Source organism: Dermochelys coriacea, chromosome 10, assembly GCF_009764565.3.
Source record: "Dermochelys coriacea isolate rDerCor1 chromosome 10, rDerCor1.pri.v4, whole genome shotgun sequence".
In the NCBI taxonomy this organism is placed as follows: Eukaryota; Metazoa; Chordata; order Testudines; family Dermochelyidae; genus Dermochelys; species Dermochelys coriacea.
This window is the reverse complement of record NC_050077.1, coordinates 69,486,185-69,512,994: the sequence shown is the minus strand read 5'-3', so window position 1 is coordinate 69,512,994 and position 26,810 is coordinate 69,486,185. Positions and strand designations below refer to the sequence as shown.

Below are 26,810 nucleotides of genomic sequence, written 5' to 3'. Positions count from 1 at the left end.
ATGTGGAGGACGATCTGCACAGCTTTTTGCCCCCCAGTTATGAATTGCACAGACTGGTTTATAAAACCAAAAACAAATTTATTAACTACAAAGGATAGGTTTTAAGTGATTATAAGGCATAGCAAACAGATCAAAGCAGATTACTGAGCAAATAAAGCAAACACGCAAACTAAGCTTAATACACTAAAGAAACTCACTACAAGTAGTAATTTCTCACCCTAAATGTTTTAAGCAGGTTGCAGAGTTTCTTATAGACAGACTGATCTTACTTGCAGTTTAGAACTCCAGATATTCCTTTCACAGGCCTGACATCTTCTAGCCTGGGTCCAGTCCTTTGTTCCCCAGATCAGTCTTAGGACTTTTCCAGCAGTTATTTTAGGCAGGTATTCAGTGAAGAACTGACTTAGATTAACTCACTTCACTGCCTTAAATGGGACTTACATATGGTGGGAATCCTTTGTTTTCCCCATTTGGTCCCCACCACTATTAGTGGAAAAATACTAGTAGGTCAAGATGGGGTCCAGTATCTGGTGACATGACCCTGCAGTGTCAAAGCAGCATCCCAAGAATATTCTCAGGAAGGTGGGAGATCTTCAGAGTCCTATTGTTCTCCCTAATGGCACATCCAGGCTGATTGCCTACTGTCTGGTGGTCATACCGCAGGTGTAAACACAGTTGTAGTTGTTACATAGGCAATATTCTTAATTTCAGATACAGAAATGATATATGCATACAAATAGGATAATCATAGTCAGTACATCATAACCTTTCCAATGATACCTCGTGATCTATCTATGATCTATCTCGTATAAAACATATCTTAGTTATGCCATATTCATATCCTAATATCTCGATGAAGACTACGGGGCATAGTGTCACAAGAGGTTACTCGGTCAAAGAAATAGTCTTCACTTTTGTGCAAAGTGCTCTAATGTTTCAAGTTGGTAAATATTACTTTCTATTCACTCCAGCCTGGTTGATGCACCACTTTTGTACTGATATAACTACTTCAGCTAGGGATGTGGTTTTGCTTTATTTAAAAAAAAAAAAAAAGTTACAACCTCTAGTATGCATGCAGGTATACCAGCATAGCATATTCCCCTTCCCATATGGGAAAAGCCCATTTATACTAATAGAACTGTATCCACACTAGGTGTGTTGTACTGCTTTCCTACCAGTACAACTTTTGTGTGTCGATAAGCCTCCAAATGTAGTAGTGGAATGTAGATAATAATCTAAAAGAACAACAAAGTAGTGATGATGAGTCAGCTGACATGTCTGTCCTAAATTGTCTATGACCCCTGTTGTTAGTGTTATTTCAGACAAAGAATTTATTTTCTATAGAGTCCCAGCATTTTGCGTTCCTTAGGATCTCTTGAAAGAAATACTTTCCAAACTATGTTGCTTCCTCTCCTGTCAGGCAGTACCAGCACTTGGTGGGAGGCTTCTTGATGGTAAAATATTCTGATTCATATGTGTGTATATTTTTTACCCTACAGAGCAGATGAAGACATCCAGCCAGATGCTGAGTTTGGGCAAAAATATATTGGGGTCAGTCGAGGTGGAACCCTTGAGATCCATGGTGAGAAAAAGTTGTCCTGGACTTTTTTAAACAAGACTCTTCACCCTGGTGGCATGGAAGAAGGTGGCTACTACTTTGAGAGAAGCTGGGGGCATCGAGGTGTCATTGTCCATGTTATTGACCCAAAGACAGGGGCAGTCATCCATTCAGATAGGTGAGTCAGTTTAGAGCCATCGGTATCTGGGAACTTTTGACATTACCTTGAAAGCAGCATCACCATCGGATCAGAGACGGGCAAAGGGAATATCCAGTGACATATTTATGTAGGTCTCATTGTGTGCCTCACTATAGCTCTTTTCAATTCCGTAGGCTCCATAACCAAAGTAGGGCCCAATCCTGCAAGATGATGAATGACTTCAACTCCCTGCAAAGTCAGCAAGAGTAGATGGTGCTCAGCACCTTGCAAGATCAGGCCCTTAATGTGGTTCAAAGACAGTTATATCCAGGGCTTTGGAGCGGAGCCCAGAGCTAGAGCGCAGAGCAGCTCCGGAGCTAGAGCGCGGAGCTGCAGGTTTTTGCCTGGAGCTGGAACGGAGCCAGAGCACAGCTCCAAAGCCCTGGTTATATCACAGTCCTTAAGTTTTTCTGGGCAGTTTACCCAGAAACTTCCTTTCTGATGGGTCATTAGCAAGTACTAGATTTATTACATACAAAATCTTTGTTTTTCTTTTGTGGTAGTTCCTAGGAACCTTAGTCATGAACTAGGAACCTATTGTGCTGAGAGCTGTAAAACACAGAACAAAAAGATGGATTGGGCCCCAGGAAGCTTACAATCTAAGCCAACTAGTATCCTAACCAGGTCCTGAAGAACTGCCTCAGACAAACCTCTCTTTGACTTCAAAGGGGACACAGAGCTGCTGGCTGAATTCCAAAGAAGCAGCGCTGTAGTCTTGCACCAAAAATAAGTGATGCATTTTTCCTTGTGTTCACTCCAATCAAACTCTGGTCCCTCTCTAAGAAAATATGTTACCACGAATTAAGACAATTTAACAGTTTTAAATACTTGAAGCTTTAAAAATGTTTATGAAGAACTGCTGATTGTGGGGGTTTTTGTCTGAGAGTTAGGATTTTTTTTAAATGCAGGCGTGCATCTTATTTCTAATGCAGTGTCACAAAAGGAAATGACCGCACAATAAGTAATGTATTACTCCGAGAGTGGCATCCTTTTTTTTAATTAGGATAAAAAACAATCAAGCAAACAAAAAGCACCCAACAAAAACAAAACACCATCCTAGAAATTATATCCGTAAGGAAGAAAAAATCTTTTTCTCTCTTCCTACATACGTACCTAATTTTTTCACCTGCCACTGTTTCTCAAACAAGACAGTTATTGCTACAGTTTTGCTATTTCATTATCTAGATCTTAGGCAATTCTCTGAATTAGTTTTATGGAAAACCATAATGTATTCTTTTAAACCAAACCAGTATAATCATCATTCCATTTCACTATACTATTAAGTAGCACTTTTGCAAGGGATGATATCTTTAGCAATACAAACCTGTAGATCTTCTATAGAATACCTATAGTGTGATACTCCCTGGTGTAAATGCTTCTTTTCTTTTCCTTTAGGTTCGATACCTACAAACTGAAAGGGGAAAGTGCCCGTCTTGCCCAATATTTGAGAGCAATTGACAATGGCATGATCCTGTCAGTAGCAGTGAATGATGAAGGGTCTAGAAACTTGGATGACTCAGCCAGGAAAGCAATGACCAAACTGGGCAGCAAGCATTTCCTCCATCTTGGGTTTAGGTATGTGCCTGTTCTGCCAGCACAGAGCCCTTATTATGCTTTACATGTACGCAGATACTTCTACTCCCGCAAAGGCACAGCGTTCTTTCACACTGTGAAAAGTTTTACTTTTTTCTGTGCAAACTTTTAGCAGTTAATTAAATAGCCTAACATGCATTCAGTGTCTATATTGGGCATTTTTATTAGGAGATTGAGGAATAACACATGATTCACGTTAAAAGGCATGTATTTTTCCATGATAACCCCATAAGTTATCCATTCCTGTTTGTTTCCATGTCAGACTCTAGGGATTTAAGGTGTATGTATAAATATATCCAGTGTACTGTAGATGCATATCATTCCCTTGGGTAAACGCACTAGCCCTGAAGTTTAACAGCCATATAGCCTATATAAATACATGGACATTCTGGAAAATATATATTTTAACTAAGCAAATGTATATTTGGGATTTCTGCAGCACATAATTTAGTATGCATTATATTTGCTCTGTAGACTGTAAAACTCCTTTGGCTACTATACAGTATATGTTGGCACACGTACTGTTTTAGAGAATATGTACTATTTGCCCAGTTGGAGTCCTAGTTTATCATGTTGCTCTGCATTTAGGCACTTTTAAAAAAGTGGTTGTTACCCAATAGATCATGGTCTATGTCCAGTCTGGAGGGGTCAATGTGGAACATTTTTTTAAAAATCCAAAAACTGAGCCAAAGAGCAATTGTTGTGAGCATGTGTGTGACAATTAGGAACCTGCAGATGGAGAACATGTTCGTGTGGTATATAAGGAAACTTAGCCGTGAGAGTCCCTTATCTGTTATAGGGACTTGGATGCTCTGTGTTGAGAATTCCTAATGAAATAACCTCATCGGCAAAAATAGGACAAACTGAACAAACAAAAACCCCAGTATTTCCTCCCATATACCCGGAGTCCATGTTATGGCACAATGGCCTGCCAGATTTCTGCTTCTGTAATTCTAGTTTTGAGACACAGAAAGAGACTTTGAAAATCCTACATCTTTTTTTCCAGTCCTGCAATGGGGAAAAAAAGATTTTTTTTTTCATACTTTTGTGAAACCGCTTCTAGTATTTTTATCCAACAGTGGCATTTTAATGTTTATTTCCAGCTCCTTTACAATAGATACTTATAATGGGAATGCCTAGAGAATCTGATTAATTATGTTATGACTCAGCTCTGCCATGAACTAGCAGTTGCCATCAAAAAGCTAACACTTGCCATGCTGCTACTTGAGCTACTGCAGTATTCTTTTATATTTTAGAAGAGGAAACAGTGGTGCCAACTCAGATATTTCTTGGGTAAGGGGGCAACTTCTCCTCCCTCCCCCGCCCCACTGGCTGAAACTCATTCCAGTGCCCACTCGTCCCCTGCATAGGGACCCTGGATTTCCCTCGGCTGGGGAGTCTCCCCCTCTTACCCACACATTGCCTGAGTCAGTGCTGCCAGGAGTCGAGTTCTCAGCAGGCTCCCGTGCACTCCACCCCACAGGAACAGACTCACCGTGTACCACATTGCAACATCTTTTGGCATTGATGCCCTTGCATCTGGATGAGGGGGTGGCCAAGCTAAATTTGAATGGTGTTGTGACTCTGTGCACCCACCTGCAATGCCACTGACTGAAATTTGGCCTGGCCACGGCCGTCTGTATAGAGGAGCAGCCAGATCAAATTTCAGTGGTGTTGTGACCACATAGCCAGAGTGCTGCTCTGGACACTCAGGCAGCAGCCTTACTGATTTAGTACAGAACCACTAAAAGTTGTCTGGCCACAGACCCCCCGTCCCAGTTCCATTTATATATGGAATTTTGAGCAAGTGCAAAAATCTGGAGTGTGTGTGGGGAGAATGCACCTCTTCTTATCGACCAGAAATTAAGGTGGCATCTTGGGTATTATGATGTAGTAATTTTTGGCAAATGTTGGCCCTTTTAGGGTGACAACCACTGTGTAACATACAGGTTTGTAAAAATACTTGCATCGCTGTGTACTAGTCAGGTGCGTCCGCCACTTTTGAAAACATCACCTCTGAAGTCCCAATGACTTTTTTTGGTCTCCTGTGTCACTTGGGGCCAGATTTATAAAAGTATTAGGTGTCTAAAGATGTAGACAGCTGCCTAGTGGGATTTTCAAAACACACTAGGCACCTGTCTACATCTTTAGAAACCTCACACTTTCAATGGGAGTTAAACACCTAACTTACGCAGGCACTTTTGAAAATGTTATTTTAAAAATAGATCAGGATAACAAACTAGCAAAGATTCTCTTTTCCAAATTATAAACTAGCAAAGCCTGGAATCCTTACTCAAGCAAAATTCCAATTGAAGTCATTATTTACCGAGGCCCTTGTTCTGAGTTTTTTGTCTGAGTTAAGGATTGAAAGGTTAGGTCCACAAATAACACATTACCCACAAACACCCTAAAACCTGGGGATGCCCTTGTTACAATATAATGGCCTCCCCACCCCTGGAAAACGCCTGGGTAAGCAGTTTAGTGTATGTAGTGGAGTGGATTGTGGGAAGGGTTAAAGGTGCGAGTGGGGAGTGAAAGGGTTTTTTGCAGGCCATAGAGAGGCCAAAGTGGGAGGAAAGGAATGGGCTAACTCGACGCTTTATTCAGAACCAGATCCCAAACTGCGTGACTGGCTCCTTTCTCTACATCTCAACCCAAAGCCTGAACTGGAACACCCTCATTTGGTTCTGAATTCTGCAGCTTGGACCCATCTCTACTCTGAGCAGAAACTCAACTGCAAACATATATTTGTACCAGAATCCGATAATAACCAAGATCATCCTATCTGACCCCTTTCTCCTCTGCAGAGCAGTTGATAGTGAGGGAAAGGGACTGGATGTTGTTTTTGTTGTCATTTTTGAACCTCTGCCTGAATACTGCATATCAACAGCTACATAATCATCCAAGAAAGTCTGAATGCCACGCTGCCTCGTGTTGGGTTTTTACTCTGTAGTAGAGTTAGTGATTTTCAGTGCACTGTATGCTTAAGCAACATTTTTAGGACTGCTAAAATAAGGACCTGTCAAGGTTAAAAAGTCCCTGCTTGTTCTGGACAGTATAAAGAACTGTAGTTTTGTAAAAATTACTCTGGGCAATTTGCTAGATTATATATCCACCCTCTAAACTACACTGCAGAAGAGGAGTCAGACAATGCGCAGTGGATTGATTTGCTCTCTCTTTCTGATCACCCTAAAACATCTGTTGGCTTGATGACGGGCTGACAATACTAAATCAAACACCTGCGTGCCAGATCTGCACAGCACCATGTCCGTTGCTGATGACAGCTTGCGACTGTTGCTGAGACAATAACTGGTGCAACCCCAGTTAGTAATTTTTGGGTCAGATATATCTGTTTCGCATTTTTGAAAGTGCCAAATGAGTCAGGTTATTCAGTCACTGCCTGGGTAATTTTCTGCTACTGCAGGCTACACAGGGAGATTGATAGATAGCTAGAAACCATCTGTCTCCCACTTCTGTCACACTAAACCAGGTCCTGAGCTGCTATAAATCAGCATTGCTCCATTAAAGTCAAAGGAATGATGATTTACACTAGCTGAGCATCTGGCTCACAATGTCTGTTCCTGTTGCCCATTTGCTGAATCCAGAAAAGTCAGAATAAATAGAAGAGCTTTCCCTTCCTTGTCTCAATGAGAAATGAATGTGCCCTTTAAATAATGAGCTTTAAAAAAAAAAATCAATCAAGACAGTCTTTCAGCACTAGCTGCTGACAGTTGCTCTAATCAGAACCTCACACTGGCATCAGTGGTGCTACTCTGGGCTCATACAGGTGTAAAAGAGAGTGAAATTCAGTCCTCACATTTCACATCATCAGGACATGTTACGTGTGGCCACGTGTGTTAGGATGAACTGGCTTAACCATGTTGTTAACCATAAACCAACACGGGGAACCAAATACTGGGAAGAATAAAACGGGTGCAAATATTAGTTTAAGAACAAACTGAACTGTTCTGAAATATATTTTGAATACTCTTGGCCTTGTTTATTTTTTAATCATATTTTTGTTGTTTGTTTTTATTTTTAACCAAAAAAATAAAAAAAGGAAGTCGGGAGAGGGGGAGGGAGTCTGCCCTGCCTGCTGAGTGATAAAGTGTCATTTCTTCCACCATCCCACCCTTCTTTCTCTTTGGATGGAGATCACAGCACTCCAATGCATTTGGCGCTCTGTGTGTAGGAAAGTTTCCAACAGGAGCATCTGGCTCCCTGGCAGACGCCTCAGGCAGTTGTGCTGGCAGCTTTGCAGCTTCCCCAGGGTCTGTCCTGTGGTCAGGCCACTGATGAGCAGCTGGAGCGGCCTTGATTTTTGAGAAGCCATTTTCTTTAGATTAACGGGATGTATATGTCACCCCCGTTCTCATAATGGGACCATGCCTACTGAGAGTCTGCTCCTCCTGAAGTCAAGGGGAATTTAGCCATTGACTTCAATGGGAACAGGATTGAGCCCTAATAAAGGTGAGATGGCTGGCAATACATAGTGTGTTTTTGATAACTGGCTCTTAGCATCCGTATATATTTTCCATAGAAGCCTGAGGGCTGGTTTTAAAGCCACCTACATTCCAGTTACCATCAAATGCAATGTGTGAGGTACTGGCTTGGACTCCTAGCATGAAGTCCTGACTTTACAGAAATCAGTGGAAGTTTTGCCAAGAGACCGAGAATTTCTCTAACAGGGTTTTTATATGCTAAATGTTGGGGCCTTTCAACTATAAAGAAAGTCCCACAATGCACTTGTTGTTCTGTTGTGATGCACATGATTAATAGCATTCCTGGCTGATGTCTATTTAGACACATAACAGTAAATCACAGGCGGCAGCAGGACAAAACTCCCTGCTCTGACCCATTAGTGCCCTTCTCTAGAGGGTCCATCTCCAAAGGTGAGAGGGCAATTTACTCTCTATTCCCCAAACCAGTTCAGTTCACATGCTAGTGTTTCTAGCCTTGCTGATAACTCTGTAGTAGATACGGACGGATTCCACCTATGACCATCAGATAGTAACAAACTGTACTTACTGCTGACCTGGGGCTGGAGCTGAACCAGTGATCATGGCTCATAAACCCCCATTCCTGATCGGTTTGAAGTGAAGAAAATATATTCTCGTAGCATATCTATGCACCTTTGATAGCAGTTTTTGCCAGAAAATCAATAAAACAGCCCATTATAAATCCCCACAGCTCACCACAGACTGAAACCTGACCTACAACATTTCAGCACACATTCGATTTGCTTAACCAAATTTGGCTGTTTTAAAGTTCTTTTTTTGGGGGGGGGGCGGGGACCATTGCAGCCACCCAGAGACATTGCCAGTGTCCCATGTTGCTACCACACAAAAGCCTCTTTAGAGAGTCAATAAAAAGTGAAGTCCACTGATTACATTTATACAATGCTATGATTAATTATATCAAGAAGATATTTGTCTTTTGAACGTAATTTCTCTTGTTGCATATTTAGCAAAGAAATAAAAAGTGTTAAGATATTGTCAGTGTAAAACAAACTTCAGTGTCACATAAATCTGTCTGTTTTGAAGATGGTGCACCAGGGAGGAGAAAACAAATGATGCATACAAGTGCCAGATGAAATAATATGATCATTTCTCATTTTGATTTTTCAGGCATCCTTGGAGTTTTATTACAGTAAAAGGAAACCCTTCCTCTTCTATTGAAGACCACACTGAATATCTAGGTAATGCAGAATCATAGACTATTAGGGTTGAAAGAGACCTCAGGAGGTCATCTAGTCCAATCCCCTAAATGAAGCAAATGCTTGCTTGAAATTGCCCAGGCAATTTCCTCCCTGGTATAATTCCATGGAAGTCAGTGTAATTACATAAGGGATAAACTTGTTCCTTGACGGTTGTACTGTTTGACACTACACTATATTGAAGCTGTGAACAGGAGTCTTACCCCCTTACATTATCCCCGTGCTGTGATGCAGTTGGATGGGATTTGACACAGGCCACTCGTACACAGACATACAGGACCAGATTCTCAGGTAATATAAACCAGTATAGCTCCATTAAAGCCAAATTATGTATCCACCTTTTTGACATAGTTCCACTGATTTATCTTAATCTAAATCACTACAACAGGTTTTTTCCCCTCTGCTCTCCCGGCTGCTAATAGCTCACCTTACCTGATCACTCTCATTACAGTGTGTATTGTAACACTCATTGTTTCATGTTCTCTGTGTATATAAATCTCCCCACTGTATTTTCCACTGAATACATCTGATGAAGTGAGCTTACGAAAGCTTATGCTCAAATAAATTTGTTAGTCTCTAAGGTTCCACAAGTCCACCTTTTCTTTTTGCGGATACAGACTAACACGGCTGCTACTCTGAAACCTGATTTATCTCCATTAACATGAGATGAAAATCTAAGACATGATATTGTACCATGATAGTCAAAACCTTGCAGCCTATACTAGTTTTTGAGACTATTTGCTGTGGAATACCATAGTACAATATTGTCTAAATAAAGATAATGACCTGGTTTGTCACAATGTAAACTAGCAAACAAAAAATGCAAAATAAAACAAAAAACATGATTTTCTTAATTCTTTTTTTTTTTTTTTTTGAGAATTCCTCCTCTACAAAGGCAAAGTCTGAGCAGAAGGAAAGAGTCTGAAAAATCATTCCAAGAGCAGGAGGAACAATTTTGCTGGAAATTTTGCAGGCAATTACTGAATCTGCTCTGGTCTCCCAAGAGACACAACCACAGGCTTGCTCCATTGCCTATTAAGTCTTAGCTTCTATCACTTGCGAACCATGAAATTGTTGTTAATTGTTTTACAGGACACAAAGGATCAGCTGTGGCCAAAGTATTCAAACTATTCCAGGCTGAGAATGGAGAGCATTTTAATGTGTCTTCAACCAGTGAGTGGGTTCAAGGTGAGACATCTGTTTGCGTGCTAGCAGAATGACAGAGCTTAAACAGTGCTAATCGCTTTTTGAAATATTCCTTTTTATCACACCAATCACCATTCCTTTGTTTAGAAAAAGACAGTCTGATATCTGTTAAGGTTGCCTTTAATCTAAACAAGAACACAAGCAGCATCTCTATTTCCAACCCCTGCAAGACTCTCTGTAATTTGAACCCTTTGTCTTTTTTGCATTGAATGTGACCATCCATGTGTTAAGATCAAACCAACATACGTCCTCTTATTTCTTTTGATTATGTAGTCACCGCTTGTCAGAATGGTGTTTCATTCATTGTAACAAACAGCAACTGATTGCAAGCTGACTTGAATATATACAGAGGGCTCGAGGGAGAAGGGCACAATTCGAGTTCCACAGCTGTTAGAAATGCTCATGGTACATACTCAAACCATGTAGCTTTTAAATAACTCCATGCTCCCTTGCCTTGCTACACTTCATAGCATCAGTAAAGCAGCTGCCAGACTGGCAAGGAGAATGAGGAACTAGGCAGTTATTGAAGAAATTTGTTAATGGTATTTTGAGACTAAATACTGGTAAGTGCATTTTTGCTGCATTAAGCATGGCTTTCTATAAAATGACCTTTCCTGTTTGTCTCCAGATATAGAATGGACAGAGTGGTTTGAGAAGCCCAAAAAGGCAAGATCCAAAGACACGGAGAAACTTTTTGACCTCAGAGCAGCAAACCCAGGCAAAATCTGTAGTCATCCCCTTGCTATCCAGGTAGGACAAACTTCCCATTTTCCCTACAGATTAGCTTGCCTGATGTACAATAGCAGTATAGTAAGCAACCAACTGCAGCAATCAAAGTCAAGAAGGTTCTAGTAGACCTCCCGCCTTCTTGGTGACAGTGTTGTGAGTGTGAATGCATTTAGTTTCTAGACATCTCTTCATACTCTTGCACATAGACTGGCCACAATGCTGGCAAATGTTTAACACTAATGGGAGACTCATAGGACCGAGAATCTATATTCCTCATTCTGAGTCTGATCTTGCAATCCTTTATTCACACAACCAGTCCCAGGTCAGTCAATAGGATTACTGGTGTGAGGAAGGCTTGTAGAATTGGACCATTTATGCTGTCCACAAAATATGTAGTTTTTTATAGGAAGATTAAGGGGGGGGAGAGAGGATGTAAATTTTCCAAGGGTCTAAAAGGGCTTTAGAATGGAAGCTGTCTCAAAAATTAAGCACAAAATGTGACCATAACATTAAAACTACAGGTTGCATTAGGTTATGGGGGGAAATGTCTTTGGGCTTGCAGTCATTTTTTCAAGTCCATTGATTTTTCTTTTGTAGAAAGAAGTCTGAATTCCATTCGGTGTGAAAGATGTAATTAAATCCTCGAATGCACATGTTGAGGGGAAAAAGTACACCTTGTTATGACTGCAAAAGCTACTTAATGTGTGAAGGAAAAATTGCTTTTATTGGCAAATTCCTGCTGCATACTTAAATGTCCAGTTGATAAAATTCTGCAGCTCAAGTGCTGCTTAACAGAAGACCATAAAATGATTGGTACTGTGGGGTTTTTACAGGGTTGACTTGAGCATTAAGGCATGTAGGAATTGATCCAGCAAACTTACTCACCTGGGTAGCCCTTGCTCACAAGAATAGTTGCATTGAAGTTAGTTGAACTACTCATGCCATGAGGATTGCCTATATGAACCAGGGCTTCCAGGACTGAGTCTTCAATTTAATCTCATAGTGAACAATGAGGGGAAAAAACTGTTCCACAATTACTTGCCAGGTCAATGGTAAAACTGACTCCACATGCATTTCAGCTATTGTTCATGGTTGGAAGAGGGATTTCAGTTCAGAACACGAGAGCCACTAGGCCAGATACTAATTTAACTAATAGTTGCTTTTGTTCATGTTCATGTGTATTAAAAGTGAAACAAGAAACACAATATTTTTCTGTTCCTGAAAAGTTTATAAATCATGAGCTTCTAAATCCTCGGCTGATGTAAATCAGTGTAGCCCATTGACTTCATCAGTTCACACCAACTGAGGATATCGAAGAATCAAACTAACCTGCCCCAACTATGCTAAGCAAAAGAAGAATCAAAATATAACAAGACATTTTGTAGCCAGGGGCACATTTCCCATCGATTGCAGTGAGTGTGCTATATGAGTGAGTAGGAGTTGCAGGATCAGACCCCTAATTTAGATGGTGACTCATTTATGAGCCTAGTGCCTTTTTAAAATGAAGGTTATTTGGCTGGTACTATGCAATGTGTAGCATCTTTATGCAGAGGCAAGAAGGGTTGTAAAACTGAGGTCTAGACTGTGGTATTGAATCCCAGTCTTGAGGGGGGATGGGATGGACTGCACTGCCCCAGGAGGAACACATGCTGGACATGTTGAATCATCCCTTGGGCTGGTGTAACTTGATCCCCTCCCAGCATACCCAACCAGCTCCACAGGCTGTTTTGTATGTGGGAGAGCAGAGGCCCACCTCCTCTTGCCTCCTTTGGGGCAATTTGTGACCTCCGAGTGAATGGGGGAGCATTCCTCGTGCTCCCTGAGTATAGAGATAGCAACTATCCCTGGCCCTTGCAAGGGAGAGAGAGAGAAGACTCCCACCACTTTCTCCTGCAAGGAACAGACACAATTGGGCCCCGGGTAATGAAATGAGCAAAGTTAAGATGCTTGAAAGCCATGAGTTTGTTTGGGCCCATCCATTTGCATTCGGAGTTTGAATCTGACCTCAAACTAGTGAGATCTAAAATCAAGGGAAACAAGACAGCGTTAGCAAAGCTCAGAGTACAGTTTCCAAAAAGACAAACCTGAGTCCTAATATAGATGTGGGAGTGACACGATTCACTTAGTAATAATCCATGTGGTCTGCATATAAAAAGCTATTGTGCATGAACCAACTAGAATGTATACATGGATTCTACCCATGATCATTGATCTTGTTTTATTACATGATCGTTTTATTACATCATCTTAATGCTAAGTGATCACCCTCATTCCATGCACAGAGAGAGTAAGAGTGTGTGAACGCCATTCATGTTTAATGCCCACCCCATGTGCATTTCTATTCTCATCCTAGGCAGCTACACTTTCTGGAGCCAATTTAACAACTGAGGTTTTCTACAAAAGTGGCCATGATTATAGGTTTATATGCCATGGTAAGGATCAGACAGACGAAGGCTGCCAAAATTACCAAGTGCGGTTCCTGTGTGGCAAACCTGGTATGTGACTCACTTTTTAATGCCCATCTGCCATGTCATTCAGAGCAGAAAGCCAAGTTTGAATTTTCCTCCTCCCGAGCTGGATATTTTATAGGAAGCAGAAATTTGATATCAAACACAATAATTCACTCAGGGAAACCCTTTGCTTTCCGTGTTGCATTCTTTGCTTTCTTCTGATGTCCAGGTCCCTGAGTTCCCCTCTCTGAGCACTTAGCCGCAGGTAGACAGGATGGGCCAAACAGACCTGATGGAGCACCTCCTACTGATGTCAATGGGAGTAACCTCTACTTACTGTAGAACTGAATTTGGTCCAATGTAGTTCCTCAAGCTGAGGTTTGGCTGGGATTTTGGGGCGAACCCAGACAAGTCTTCAGTAAAGAATCTCGAGAGAGATTCTTGAGCACTAAGTGGAATGATGTGATGGTGTCACCAAAACCCAGTAATACTGTACAGATACTTGGCAAGAGCTGTAACAATCTCCATGCTTCCTAAAGCATTTCAAGATGGGGCAGGATTATTCCTTCAGCAAGTGAGGAGACTGTGTTTCCTGCTAATGCTGTTAGGAAGCAATGTGTTTTTCAAAGTAATTATTTCTTTTGCAATTATTCATTTAGCAACCTGCCCTCATACTGGTCATTACATGTGATTCTTTAACAATCATTTAGTAGGGAGATAAAGATGGAATGCAATTATCTTCGTTGGGGAAAAAATAGTCATTATGTTAAAGACCACTTTGGGGAGGTTTATTGCTACTGTAAATAACAGTGCAAAGCAATACTAACTCCTGGAACTAAGTGAGTGTGATGAGTTGCACCACTAAGGGCTACATTTTAAATTTAGTTAAATTGCTAGTGAAAATACACTTGCAATAACTAATGAATAGGCCTTTTTTTGTTTGTTTATTTTCACAAACCAAACCCAACCAAGACCATATTTGGGATAGTTGTATCATATGTGTTGGATCAGTAAACTGCTACATTTTGTTGATATCAAAAATGCCCAGAAAAGTTTAGCGGACAATTTAAGGTTCAGTGAGCTGAATTCTCTGCCATCCCCTTTTTTGCTTCCTAGTGAGACCAAAGCTTACTGTAACCATTGATACCAATGTGAACAGCACAATCTTGAGGCTGGCAGACGATGCACGATCATGGAAGGCTGGAGATAGACTTGTTGTTGCCAGTACAGATTATTCCATGTACCAGGCAGAAGAATTCCAAGTCTTGCCATGCAGAGCCTGTGGGCCTAATGAGGTCAAAGTATCAGGTGAGGATTTATCTTGTCATTCGCATATTACTATGGGCACATTCTTCTCTTCTTCATACACAAGAAGCTCCATTTAAATCAAAGGTGTTGCAGAGATGTGAATGAGAGCTGAATTTGGCCTTCAGTTTGTTGATGCTATTGTGAAATCTGTACCTTTTGCTATCTGAGAATCACCTGACATCTGTAAGTAATGATAGTGCCTTCTGGTTTATCTGTGGATTTTCCATCTTTCTTCCCTACCATCCCGCTCTTGACCTTATCTCCCAAGCACTTTGCAGGGTGGGCCTGAGTTTATAGGATTTGAGGGATGCACATGCTCTAGAAGAGGATCACCTTCTGAAAAGCATAGGATGAAGTCCTTTCTTATCAAAAGGAGAGGAGGAGCAGGTCATGAGAGATTTTTAGGGCTCTGTATTATTGTAGAGCTGGTTATTTATGCCATGCAGATATATTTAGGCAGAAACACAGCATCACATTTATAAAATACTACTCTGTTAAAACCATCTGTTTTTAGTATCTATATAGAGAGCACATGCCATAGTGGAGATGTTAACTATAGATCCCTACAGTCACATGACCAGCCATAGAATCTCAAACCACAGTGCTTGAGTAAACCAGAGTTGCTGTAGAATGCTGAGTGAATTGATCTGAGACAGAGGAAATGGGAAGGTGGGTGTAGCGATAATAAGATACAAAGTTTTGTTGTTGTTTTTTTTCTCTTCGGGAGGACTAACTCAAATCTAGAACAGGCTGCTGGCGGTGAAAAATCATTGCTGTCTAATTGTTCTTCAATGGTCTTTGTTCTAAATCCAGTTAAAAAAATACAGCCACCACAAAGTAACCCCTTATTGTCCATTTCAGCAGAGAGGCAAAGATGTCAGGGAGAGATTTTCCAAAACAACAAAATGGCTTTTAAATCTTTCCCTGAGTCTGTGAGGTCCTCTTTTCCTTCCAGAACTTGTTTTTGGTATGTTGATGGGCAGTATGGAGGAATAGTGCATTAACTACCCATTCTGTCAATAGGTAGAGGACTTTCCAGTACTGTCTTTTTTTTTTTTTTAACAACAACAAAAATTCATATAAAATATGCACCATAGCTGAATGCTTATGATGGTAATTCAGACATGTTACATTGCCAATGAACTGCCAGCGTTTAAATAAGAGATAAGAATGGTGAGTCAGATTCATCTGAGGAGAGATTTTTAACATACACTTTAATGTAAATTCATTTTGAGAAAACATACTCCCACTTAGAACAATCAGTACACTAGACAGTTTGCTTAGCTCTGCAACATTAACTACTTCATGCACCATTATCTTTGATGCAGCCCTTTCTGAAGGATACAAGTGTTTCCTCCTGCACTGGTTTTTTGGAAGGACTCTAGTCATTCATTGTTCAACCGGGAAAAAGAGGGATACTGGTTAAGCCAAAAAAAATATTATTCTGACATTGAATTCATCATAGTCTTATGACTTAAGATGACAAGCACTCTCCCAGAGAGCGCATCTACCAGCCGAATATTATTCTCGTGAAACACTTGAGCTATTGGAAAAACTGCATCAATGATACAAATGTACATTGTGAGAACAATCTTGGAAAATAGTCAATAAAAATGAAGACTGTAGATTTCTGGATCTCTTAAATTTTTATAATTTAGATTCATCTTCTACAATTTCCATTGAGTTAATATTAGGAAAGTGAACAGACAGGAAAAAAAGAAGCCATGTGATTTCAAGTAGAGATCTAAGTGGAAATACTTGTTAAAGTATTTGTGCTCTATGTTTCCAATTAGTTGTTAAGAGAATTTGGACATCCCTTTTATTGCCACAGATGACATACACTGGGGCCAAAGTCTGCCCTCACTTACATCCCTGCAACTCCATTGACGTCAGTGGGATTTCACTGGTTACATAAGTCAGGGCACAATTTGACCCAATAATAACTGCATCTAACTTCTTGTAGCAAAATCCCACACACTAAAAATAAAATGGAAGAATCCTGCATGATTCTGACATAGTTCAGTCTAGTTGAAGGGAATAATGTGAAAGATTGAAATCTCTTCCATCCTCATGAGAAGACAAGTAGGTCAAGGGAGTATCCTGTATACAATCAAGTTGACAGCTTCAAAAATCTGCCCATTGGAAATAACAAACTATTATAAAAATAGTTTTACTCATAATAGGTTTTGTCCCCTTTAACCAGTTCGGTTTGTTGGGGTTGTTTCGTTTTTCTTTTTTTTTTTTTTAACTAATCATAAATGTCAGGACTAAACTACTCAATTGTCCATTTAACAATATGGCAGCAAAAAAAATCCTCATGCTGTAAGGATTTTTGTGGAACATCCATTTGGCAGAGCAAAAGTCTAATGTTTTAATATTTTAACAGATACAGCTTTGGATATTTTGCCAGATAATTTAAACTAGTTAGCCAGCTCATATACTATTTATATTTGACACTTCCTGCTGAGAAATCACACTTGCTTTACTGACTAGAAGTGGCTTAAGTAGCAGTAAAAAGATGAATATTAGAGCACTAAGGGTGAGATTTTTAAAAGAGCCTAAGGGAATTAGATAGGCACCCAAATCCTGTTGAAGTCCAATAGGAGTTGGCTAACTCTCTTATGGTCCTTTGAAAATTCCAGCTGAAATAGCTAGAGCAGGCACCTAAGGAACCATTCTTGCAAACACTTACTCAGGTGAGTAGTTGTATTGATTTCAAAGTTGTTACTTCCAGGAGGCTCAAACTCAGAGGTCACCAGTCCCCGTAAAATGGTCATTTATTGAAATGGAACTGCTTCCCCCTCCCTCCTCCTTTAAGTGTCTTCACTTGTCATTTTTATGTCTAGATTATTTTCTTTGAGGGCATTGATTAAAACTGTTTGATGTTTTATCTCTGGACTCCGCAAACTGGGGGAACGCAGTGCAAGTCAGAGGAGGGAGAGAAGGAGGAAGGAAGGGTTGTGTTATTACAGTAGGATAGGATGAAAGATCAAGTATTTCTTGTGGTTTCCCCAGGAAACCAGTCTTATCTGTGTCTTTTTGTGGCTGTATATGAAGTTGCTAACAATGCTGATAAGTTTTCACCATGGATGGAATATACATGATGAAACAACCTTTTGTGCATATACTCTACTTGATAAAGCATGATTTTAAAAAAATACCCTATTTGTGGTTTGCCTAATTATTCAAATTATCCCAGCCATTAGTAAATCTGTGATTACAACTGCATCACACACACATTTGGAATCCAACTGGTACAGCTTCAGAGACTGAATAATTGTGGAGCGTTACTGAGTTTGCTACCTGGTAATGCTAAAATATGGGAGAAAAGCTTTAGAATTAGGAACTTACCTAAGGACAGATGTGGGGACAATTTCTCCATTCCAGCTCCTCCATGTGAGTTGGCTTATTGATCTCTTCTACACTAAGCTAGTAGGAAAATTCTTGACCTCTTGTCTTCTACAATATGCCAGATTCAGCCAACTCCTCAAAAGGTGTTGAGCTGGATTCTCCATTGCAAATATTTATACCATGGCAAAGAATGTAAAATGCTACCATTCTTGTTTTGGTAGCACTTAGTACTAGCTTTGCCCTGTGAATGACTATACAAAGTGCAGGGCAATGGGGAGTCGATGTCCAGGTTTGTTATATGCACCCAAAAGTTTAGGTGCTGATTTAAACTCTCCATACCTTCTACAGATGTGCACTGTTTAGCTTGGAAGCCTCAGGAGACCATGTTTCTTGTAGGATTTCTGGCACTGTCTGCTTTGGGTCAGGCAGGAAACATCACAAAAAAGGCCCTTTCTAGCTGTCTTTTAATGCTTCTTCCTCTAGCCCTGGCCATTGTCTGGCAGTATGTGTAAAGAAAACACCCTGAATAAATGTTAATGCAGCATTTCAAAAAGGGTGGGAACAGGTTTGAGTTTTAGAAATGGGGGAGAGGGAGAAATTCTTAATTCTCAATCAAAACTCTATCTTTTCCACCTCACACTCCCAATGCCAGGTGCAAGTGTCAAGGGGAATTAGAAAAACACAGGCTGCTCTCAAGAGGGAGGCATATTGGATCATGGACAAGTGCGGAAAAAACCTAATATTTATAGGAAGAACTACCCTGTCAGATTTATTAGCTACAGCAGAAAGTACTAATGAACAATTACAGGCAATGAGATGAGCACCTGCCCACTTAACCCAACAATTGAAATTAATCCAATTTATTACAACCCTCAGGAGACTAAATTATTGTGTGCCACTGGCAGAGAATAGAAAGCTCTGAGGTGCACCAGTGCCAGAGATCCCAGCAATGTCAGGGAATTGATTAAGTGAGAGATTCCCAGATGATCCAGGCCCCACATTGCAGAGGATGGGAAAAAATCCAAGGTCACTGCCAATCTGACTAGGGAGAAAATTCCTCCCCAACCCTGAATATGATGATCAATTAGACCCTGAACAGGTGAGGAAGAACCATCCAATCCAGAACCTGAGAGAGAATTCTCTGCACCACCTCACATAGTGCCTAATTGGTGCGAGGGCTTGCCACAACTGAGCCCCGGTGTCTCTAGGCTTGGCAGTTCACAGTCCCAGCACCTCTGGGCTTGCCACGTCCGTTATGAAAGTAAAAAAATTGCTTGAGCCCAGGCACCTCTCTCTCATTACAAATTAAGCACTGACCTCACAGCACTGTCCCAGTGCCAGCTGTGGCCATCTTGGATGCTTCAGAGGAAGGAGATTTAAAAAACAAAACAAAACATGACACACTGGTTGTGGGGAGGGGGATCCCTTTCTGACCCCCGCACGTGAAACCTAGAAGCCTGAGATTTTAGGAACATAAGACATGAACCATAAGAAACTGCTGAGCCCTGCCCCTTCCCAGCACAGGCAATTCCATCCTACAATCCCAGTCATAAATTTGTCAGGCTGTCTCGTAAAACTAATTAAGTGGCTGCATTCTGGGTGTGTGGTTCAGGGGAATTCTCGGCTGGCCAGCTACAGCCAGAATAAAAATGGGAAACACCATCAATATATTGCAGACCAGTGAGGATTCTGTCGGAAGATGGATAGCAGGAAAGAGTGTTTGTTTGCCATTAAACATAAGAAGATAAAGACAATGTGGATCAAACAGGCAAGATGGTGTGCAGCATTTGCTTTATGGCTGTGTCTACCCTTGGAACTAGGGGTGTGATTCCCAGCTCAAGTAGACATACTCACACTGGCTCTTACTGTGCTAGCAAACTAAAATAGTAGTGTAGCCACGGCATGGCAAGCAGCGGCCCAGGATAGCTGCTCTGAGTACGTCTGCCTGAACCCCCTGGGTGCGTAATGGGGTGTGCTAACATGTGCTACTGCTCCCCGCTGCCTATGCTAACACAGCTCTGTTACTATTTCTAGCACTCTAGCTCAGTGAGCGCTAACAAGCGAATGTCTGCTTGAGCTGGGAATTGCACCCCTTGCTCCAAGTATAGACATAGCTTAAAAGATGTAGCAAAAGATCCTTAGAGAGGCTGATCCAAAGCCCATTGCAATCAATGGGAGCTATTCCGTTGGCTTCAGTCTGGCTTTGGATCAGCCCCAGGATATGTGCAAGATTAAACGTTTTTAAAAAAAAACAAATATTTTGTTTGAGAGAAGAAACAGCCAGGAGCATCCTCGAGAAATAAAATCTCTGGGAGGGTGTAGAATGCAGATCTAGAGGAAATCAATTTTTAATATTGTTCTGAAAGAAATGACGGTCCTTTTACATCTGGATGATTATAAAAAGTGATAAGTGGGGGAAGACTTTCAGCCACATTAGATAGAACAGACTGTAGCTAATGTGGTTGTACGTGCATTGCTTGAATGCTAGAAAAATGAATTTAAATAATCCATGGTGCCAATGGTGGGGGGTTTTCCCCAAAAAACTGAAAAGCAGGGAGACTTTAATCTCCCCCCTCAAAAAAAAAATCTATGAAAATTAATTTAATTTGAATATTGGTTAATTTAAATAGTCAAAAATGGAAATATGTACATTAGTGAAATATGTATTTTACTGATAGAGAGGTTGATGGAGAGACAAACAAATGGGAAAAAACAGGCAGACAGATTAGACACTGTCTGAGGCTGCGGTGTTTCTATCAGATTAAGGGTACAATTTTCAAAAGCACCTACGTGATTTAGGAGCCAAAAATGCCATTTTCAAAAATGACTTAGGGCCAGATTGTCAATAATATCTAGGCCCCTAAAGATCCCATTGGGAGTTAGGTGCGTAGGTGCTTTTGAAAATCCCACTAGGTGCCTAAAAATACATTAAAAAAATCTGATCCCCCAGGTTCCTTCTGGTTTTGATTAGAACCCAGAATCAAAGCTTGAGGGTTATGTTCTGATACGAAGCTCTGAATATGAACCTCCATTGAATTTAGAGTGGTTCTGATTTACAGTTCTATTTTGGCTTCTGTCTGGCCCTGATTCAGCAAGCCATGCCTGTTCACCAAAGTACATGCTTGCCTTTAAGAACATGCTTAAATCCTTTAATGGAATTTAAGCACATACTTAATTTTAAGTATGTGATTAATTGCTTTGCTGAGTAGGGATGGACTTAAGCAGCTGCTTTGCCAAACCAGGGAGGGCCTCAGTTAGATAGACACACAGACTAATGTGATTTATTTCTGTGTATATTTGTATTTTGTTAGTTTAATTCTCTATCATGATGGCACATGATAAATCAAGCACGTTTTTTTTTTTATTCTGCCGCACTGGCCTATTGCATAGAGATGCAATGTGACTAACCACATCACTCTGGTTATGAAAATAATAAGGCTCAGCTGCTGACTGCTATTGGTGGCAGCCATCTAGCTGATACTTGACATCCCTCTGTGAGTGATGCCAGCAATACGGAGCCCATGAAAACTGATTGTAAACTGCTTTGCATCTGGCTTTGCTAATTTTTGGACAATCACAAAAACAGATCTGGTGTTCAAACAATAAAGACTATGCTACAATATTCAAAGCAGCAAAGTTCTCTCTCTCCTTACTAAACCACAGTGGATCTGGTTTGCAAGTCACTGACACTGGGCTTTCCTATGGCAGGTGTCACACATGTCACTTGTCAACCATCTGCCTACCTCTAGCTAGCAACTCTCAGCATGCTGGCTATAAGCAACAACTTAATTTCAAACTCAATTTACAGTGCTATAGAGTGAGACGTTCTTGTCTCCTTGTGAATTCTCAAGCAGATTTCTTTCACGTCTGTCTCGGAATATGCCCCATGAGCTGCTTGCATGCCAAGCATTTAATGGGAACCAGCAGTAAAGCCCCCATTACTCTGTGGAGACGCCTGACTGTTTTCCACATGGAATTTACAGTACATGAGGACTTTGGAGCAGTAGTCTCCTCCATGAAGCAGGCCTACCTTTCCTGCAGTATGGCCCTACTATTACATTGTTAAAGGGGAGTTTGAAGTTCTGGCTGCTGTTACAAGAGGTGGTTTGTTGTTGTTTTTCAACGGCCTGTTAAAGGCACCATTTTAGAACTATTATGTGAAATACACTTTTACATTTTAAAAAGAAAGACGCAAGGCAGTATTCTTATCTCACATCAATCCAAGTGAGCAAAAGTATACACCCAACAAAGTTATATTTAGAAGCTGGTTAGTGAATATTTAACATTCTTGTCAGTGCTTAAATTTTGTGCATGTCTGTGCTGGTATTAAATACATGCAATCATCACATTTATTATTCTGGAGCTCAACACTCTCAAATAATAAAACTGTCTGTTTTAATTGCAGTACTGCAAATCCAAGAGCTGTTGTTCAAAATCAGATGTTCTTATGATTATCTGAACTTCCCTTTGTGTTTCAGTGAGTAAGGGAGAGGCCAATTATGGGAGATAACTGAAAATAACATTCAAGAAATCAAGGGGCTCCCTTGATTTGCAGTGTCTCAACCATCCACCATATAGTCGTCTTGTGCAGGGGACAGTGACAGTTCTGTGCATTGACTGATGAGCACAAACAAGGGCAGTAACACCCCTTTTCAGTTAGGGTGTCTCTGCTCCAGCTGAGTGATCTTGTGAGGCTTGTAGGCCCCAGACTGATCATATGCAAAAAAACACTCAGCCCGTGGTCTTGTGACAACACAAGAGAACTGAGACTAGGGTCCAAGCTTAGGCCCTTAATCCTGGTCTATATAGTCTAGGAACACTGTAGAAGCAGCACATTCATCACATGGGTGGGGGAATTACCTTAGTTTGTTCTCTAGCAACCCTTCTAGCTGACTCAAGGAGCACTACAAATGGGCTAATCTGTTCCATATGTAGGCCTACCACTATGATGCAGATTTGAAGAGGGAGGGGGTAATAACTGAAGGGCGAAGGTGGTTCCTTTCTTTCATGGCTAACATCCCGTCAAAGAATTAGTCCCTCTCAGTGTTCGTCTACACTTCCTTTTTCCTCTGAACAGTGTGTAGTTGGTCCCATTCTTCACTAGAAGATGAATAAAGTTACTAGACATAGTGGGTAAAAGAGATGCCCTTCTTCTGATGATCAGGAAGCCTATCCTGTGTCTGTCATTCTAATGCTTCTATGTAATAGCTTAGCACTTTTCATCCAAGGATTTCAAGGTGCTTTAGAGATGGGGAAACTGAGACAGTAATTTAGCCAGTGTCAGCCAGAAAAGAATGTAACTCTCCTTGCTCCCAGCACGGTGCCTTATCCCCTAAACCGTGTTACCTCCCACTGGAAGGCCAAAGGAGGATAACCTGTATCAAACTGGTGTCTATTTATCTTTACTATTGAGTGAGAACATCCTGTTTCATTTAAAAAGAGGCCATGTCAATATTTTTTAAAACTCCTCTTCCCACATGATGGTTCTGCTCAAACAGAAAGTGCCTCTGAGAGATCTCTCAGCATCAAGCCTGCCCTTTGTTCTACTAACTGCTGTGTAGGTCTCTGCTGAAATGAAATATATGCCAGTGTAACGTTCTTTATAGCACAGTGTTTACTGAGCGAGTTTATTCCCTATTTTTACTGAAATAATGTGAAATGTAGTCAGTTAGATAAGCCTTTACCCTTTCTTTTTCTTCAAGCGAACTGAGCCAGGAAGAAGGAGTGCATCATGCATATGTTTTAACGAAATTACAGCGCTGAGATTATTTTGCTTTCTTGTCGTTCATGGTGGCTGGAATTCAGCCCCTTCTGGCCAACCCATGCAAAGTCTTTAATTTCTTGAACCCTCAAGGTAGTTAGGTGCAGCATGGCCTGGCAGGGGGGCCATTGCACTTCTGCATGCAGAGCTCCCCACCAGTTCAGACGTGGCTGGCACAGAAGGAAGCATTGAGTGTGGGCTGAGGGAGGGGCCAGTAGATCAGCATTTACATTGGTCAAGTGGCGTGGAAACCACATGTGGGTTCTTGTAGCCCATCCGCTGGATTAGCAGCTGGGATGGTCACACGCTGTGGTTTATTCAGGATTTCTGCACAGAGTGGCCCAGTCTGCTCCTGATGAAGGTAGCAGTAAAGCATATACTGGTTTCTGTGGAATTTGGCCAGCAGTGGCCCAGGAGCCATGTCATACACCCCGAGTCTTTCCCATGTCCCATAATTATAGATAGAGCTATGAAAAACTAATTCTGTGCTGATACAGTGGGAGGATTCCCAGTGTTCAATAGCTTTCAGACACCTCGTCACTTGCAGCTAAACCTTTCCCGATGCATCAGGCTACATACAAACCTAGCTGTGGTCCAGGCAGTGTAAAGATTCCTCTTTTTAGGTTACTGTAGAGTCTCTCTTGAAGGTGGTGAAATTGGGACACAGTTAACAGCAGCTGTTACTTTAAGGCCTACTGAAGTGACCCAAGCAAACCCCACAAACCCTACATCCTCTGTAGAGGATATCTCCATTGGTCTTTGTGACTCTTGTGCTCTGGGCTTCCCCAGCCTTGAGGTGCCTGCTGACAGCTTTTGTGGACTCAGGTGCTTAGTTCATTACTGCCTCAGCCCCCACCAGCAGTTAGTCAGCTGGTATATATGGTGTTTACAGAATAAACATGGAAATGCATCTTGTTCCCTTAGGGAGAGCAGCCTACCTTCACATAGGAGAAGTGATCGACGGAGTGGACATGAGGGCGGAAGTAGGGCTGCTAAGCCAAAACATAGTGGTGATGGGAGAGATGGAGAGGCAATGCTATGACTATAGCAATGGTTTATGCACCTTCTTTGATTTTGACACCTTTGGGGGACACATCAAGGTATTGTACAAGTCCTTTACTGATGCCCTTCTACACAGAACCAAACAACATTCACCTAGTAAGGGGGCCATGACATGGCAGGGAACGTCCTGTGGGTGGAGGCCTGCAACGTAAACAAGCCTCTCCTAGAGTAGACCATAGATTCACCTCCTGCTTCTCTTTTTTTCGCAGGACTCCCCCCACCCCTTCAAACATTACCTTGCCAGACTGGCTGGGGCTCAGCACTTACAGGCTGCAGAGTTTGGATCCAAAATCCAGCTTCCTTAGGGTTTGGTAGTGCTCAGATCTGGGGCTTCAGTTCAAGCCCATCTTCCCACGGGATTAAATCTAGCACAATTGCTTTATGAAAAGCATTAAATGCAAACAGGTTTGCCTGCGTTTGCAAACTAGGAAGCATCTGCTGTGCAATGGTTTATGAGAACTCCAAATTCTACCCCCTCCGTCAACCATCAGAGTCTAAGACTTGCTCTGCCTGACTAATATGAAACAGAGAGACCAGAGGGGTGAGGTAATATATTTTATTGGACCAACTTCCGTTGGGGAGAGTGGCAAGCTTTTGAGCTTACACAGTGCTTGAAGAAGAGATCTGTGTAAGCTCGAAAGCTTGTCTCTCTCCCCAACGGAAGTTGGTCCAATAAATGATATTACCTCACCACCACCCCCTTGTCTCTCTAGTATCCTGGGACAGACATAGCTACAACAACACTGCATGAAATAGTGAATACTATGAAACAAGCCACCAGATGTTCCTATGGCCACTTGACTAATGTTTTATTTGTTCTGCAGATTGGTCTTGGTTTTAAAGCTGCCCATATTGAAGGTTTAGAATTGAAACATATGGGACAGCAGAGAATGGGACACTATCCAATTCACTTCCACTTGGCTGGGGATGTGGATGAGAAGGGAGGCTACCACCCTCCATCCTATGTGAAGGGCGTTTCCATTCACCACACCTTCTCGCGCTGTGTCACAGTCCATGGCTCCAATGGCTTGCTGGTAAGAAACAGCGGTTTGATGACTGCCTTCCTGATCAAGATGTCATTTGATCTCAGCCCAGTTGCTGTCCCTAATATCATGAAAATGATACTCAGGCCCCTGAAACAAGTCTGATTACTGATAGAATTGTAGAGTTAGACCAAATGCTCTTCTCTTTTGCCCCGGATTTATTGAGTGATATTAATATGAATATATTTCAACGTGTCTAAAAACACAAATCCAACTTAAGAATGTAAAACCAGGGGCCAAATTTTATACGTGACTCAGAGCTGACAGAGCTTTCACAATGCCATTGTATTCAGAGATTCCTGCAGACAATCTCATCTATAATGGGTTGTTGAATCTATCTATAAACAAATAGTTTACTGCTAAAGAAGGTAATCACCAGAGCTAAGGTTACTTTAATTTGCTAATAAGGATTTTTGTTTGAAATTCCCATTCACAACACAAGCAGTCAGAGACCTCTGATTTAACAGAACTGTTTGTCAGAACACTAAGGTAATCCTGTAGGTTTCCTATAGTACAACAGCTATTTATCAGGTAAGTTACAGCACCGGAGAGCACATGTAGTGATCATAGTGACAGCAGCGAACTCCCTGCACCCCTGGGCACTCACTCTACTTCAGAATAAAGAACACAATGAAAAACATTCTCACATTTTCATAAGACTCCATCGGTGCTGCTTTCCTGGGGCATGAACAGTACATGGACTGGAGCTGAGTTTAATTCAGAAAGGCTTAGATCAGCAAATGCACATATTATGCTAGCTCTGATGGCTATGTCATGGAGCACTGTTAGTCATCTTAGTGCCTTCTCAAATAGAAGCAGGTTCTGTTGATCGCA

At 41.3% G+C, this 26,810-nt stretch overlaps 1 protein-coding gene across 2 annotated transcripts in view; it reads left to right on the top strand.

Annotated features, from left to right (window-relative positions):
• The window catches only part of LOC119862506 (cell migration inducing hyaluronidase 1), a 148,825-nt gene that overhangs the window by 81,901 nt on the left and 40,114 nt on the right, over positions 1–26,810 (top strand). For both annotated transcript variants that reach the window (XM_038419329.2, XM_038419328.2), the window contains exons 5-13: positions 1,500–1,736; positions 3,153–3,332; positions 8,978–9,048; positions 10,159–10,254; positions 10,901–11,022; positions 13,355–13,496; positions 14,568–14,759; positions 24,796–24,971; positions 25,758–25,967. In XM_038419329.2, coding sequence (XP_038275257.1) covers positions 1,500–1,736; positions 3,153–3,332; positions 8,978–9,048; positions 10,159–10,254; positions 10,901–11,022; positions 13,355–13,496; positions 14,568–14,759; positions 24,796–24,971; positions 25,758–25,967 — 1,426 coding nt within the window. The remainder of the gene's footprint in view (positions 1–1,499; positions 1,737–3,152; positions 3,333–8,977; positions 9,049–10,158; positions 10,255–10,900; positions 11,023–13,354; positions 13,497–14,567; positions 14,760–24,795; positions 24,972–25,757; positions 25,968–26,810) is intronic.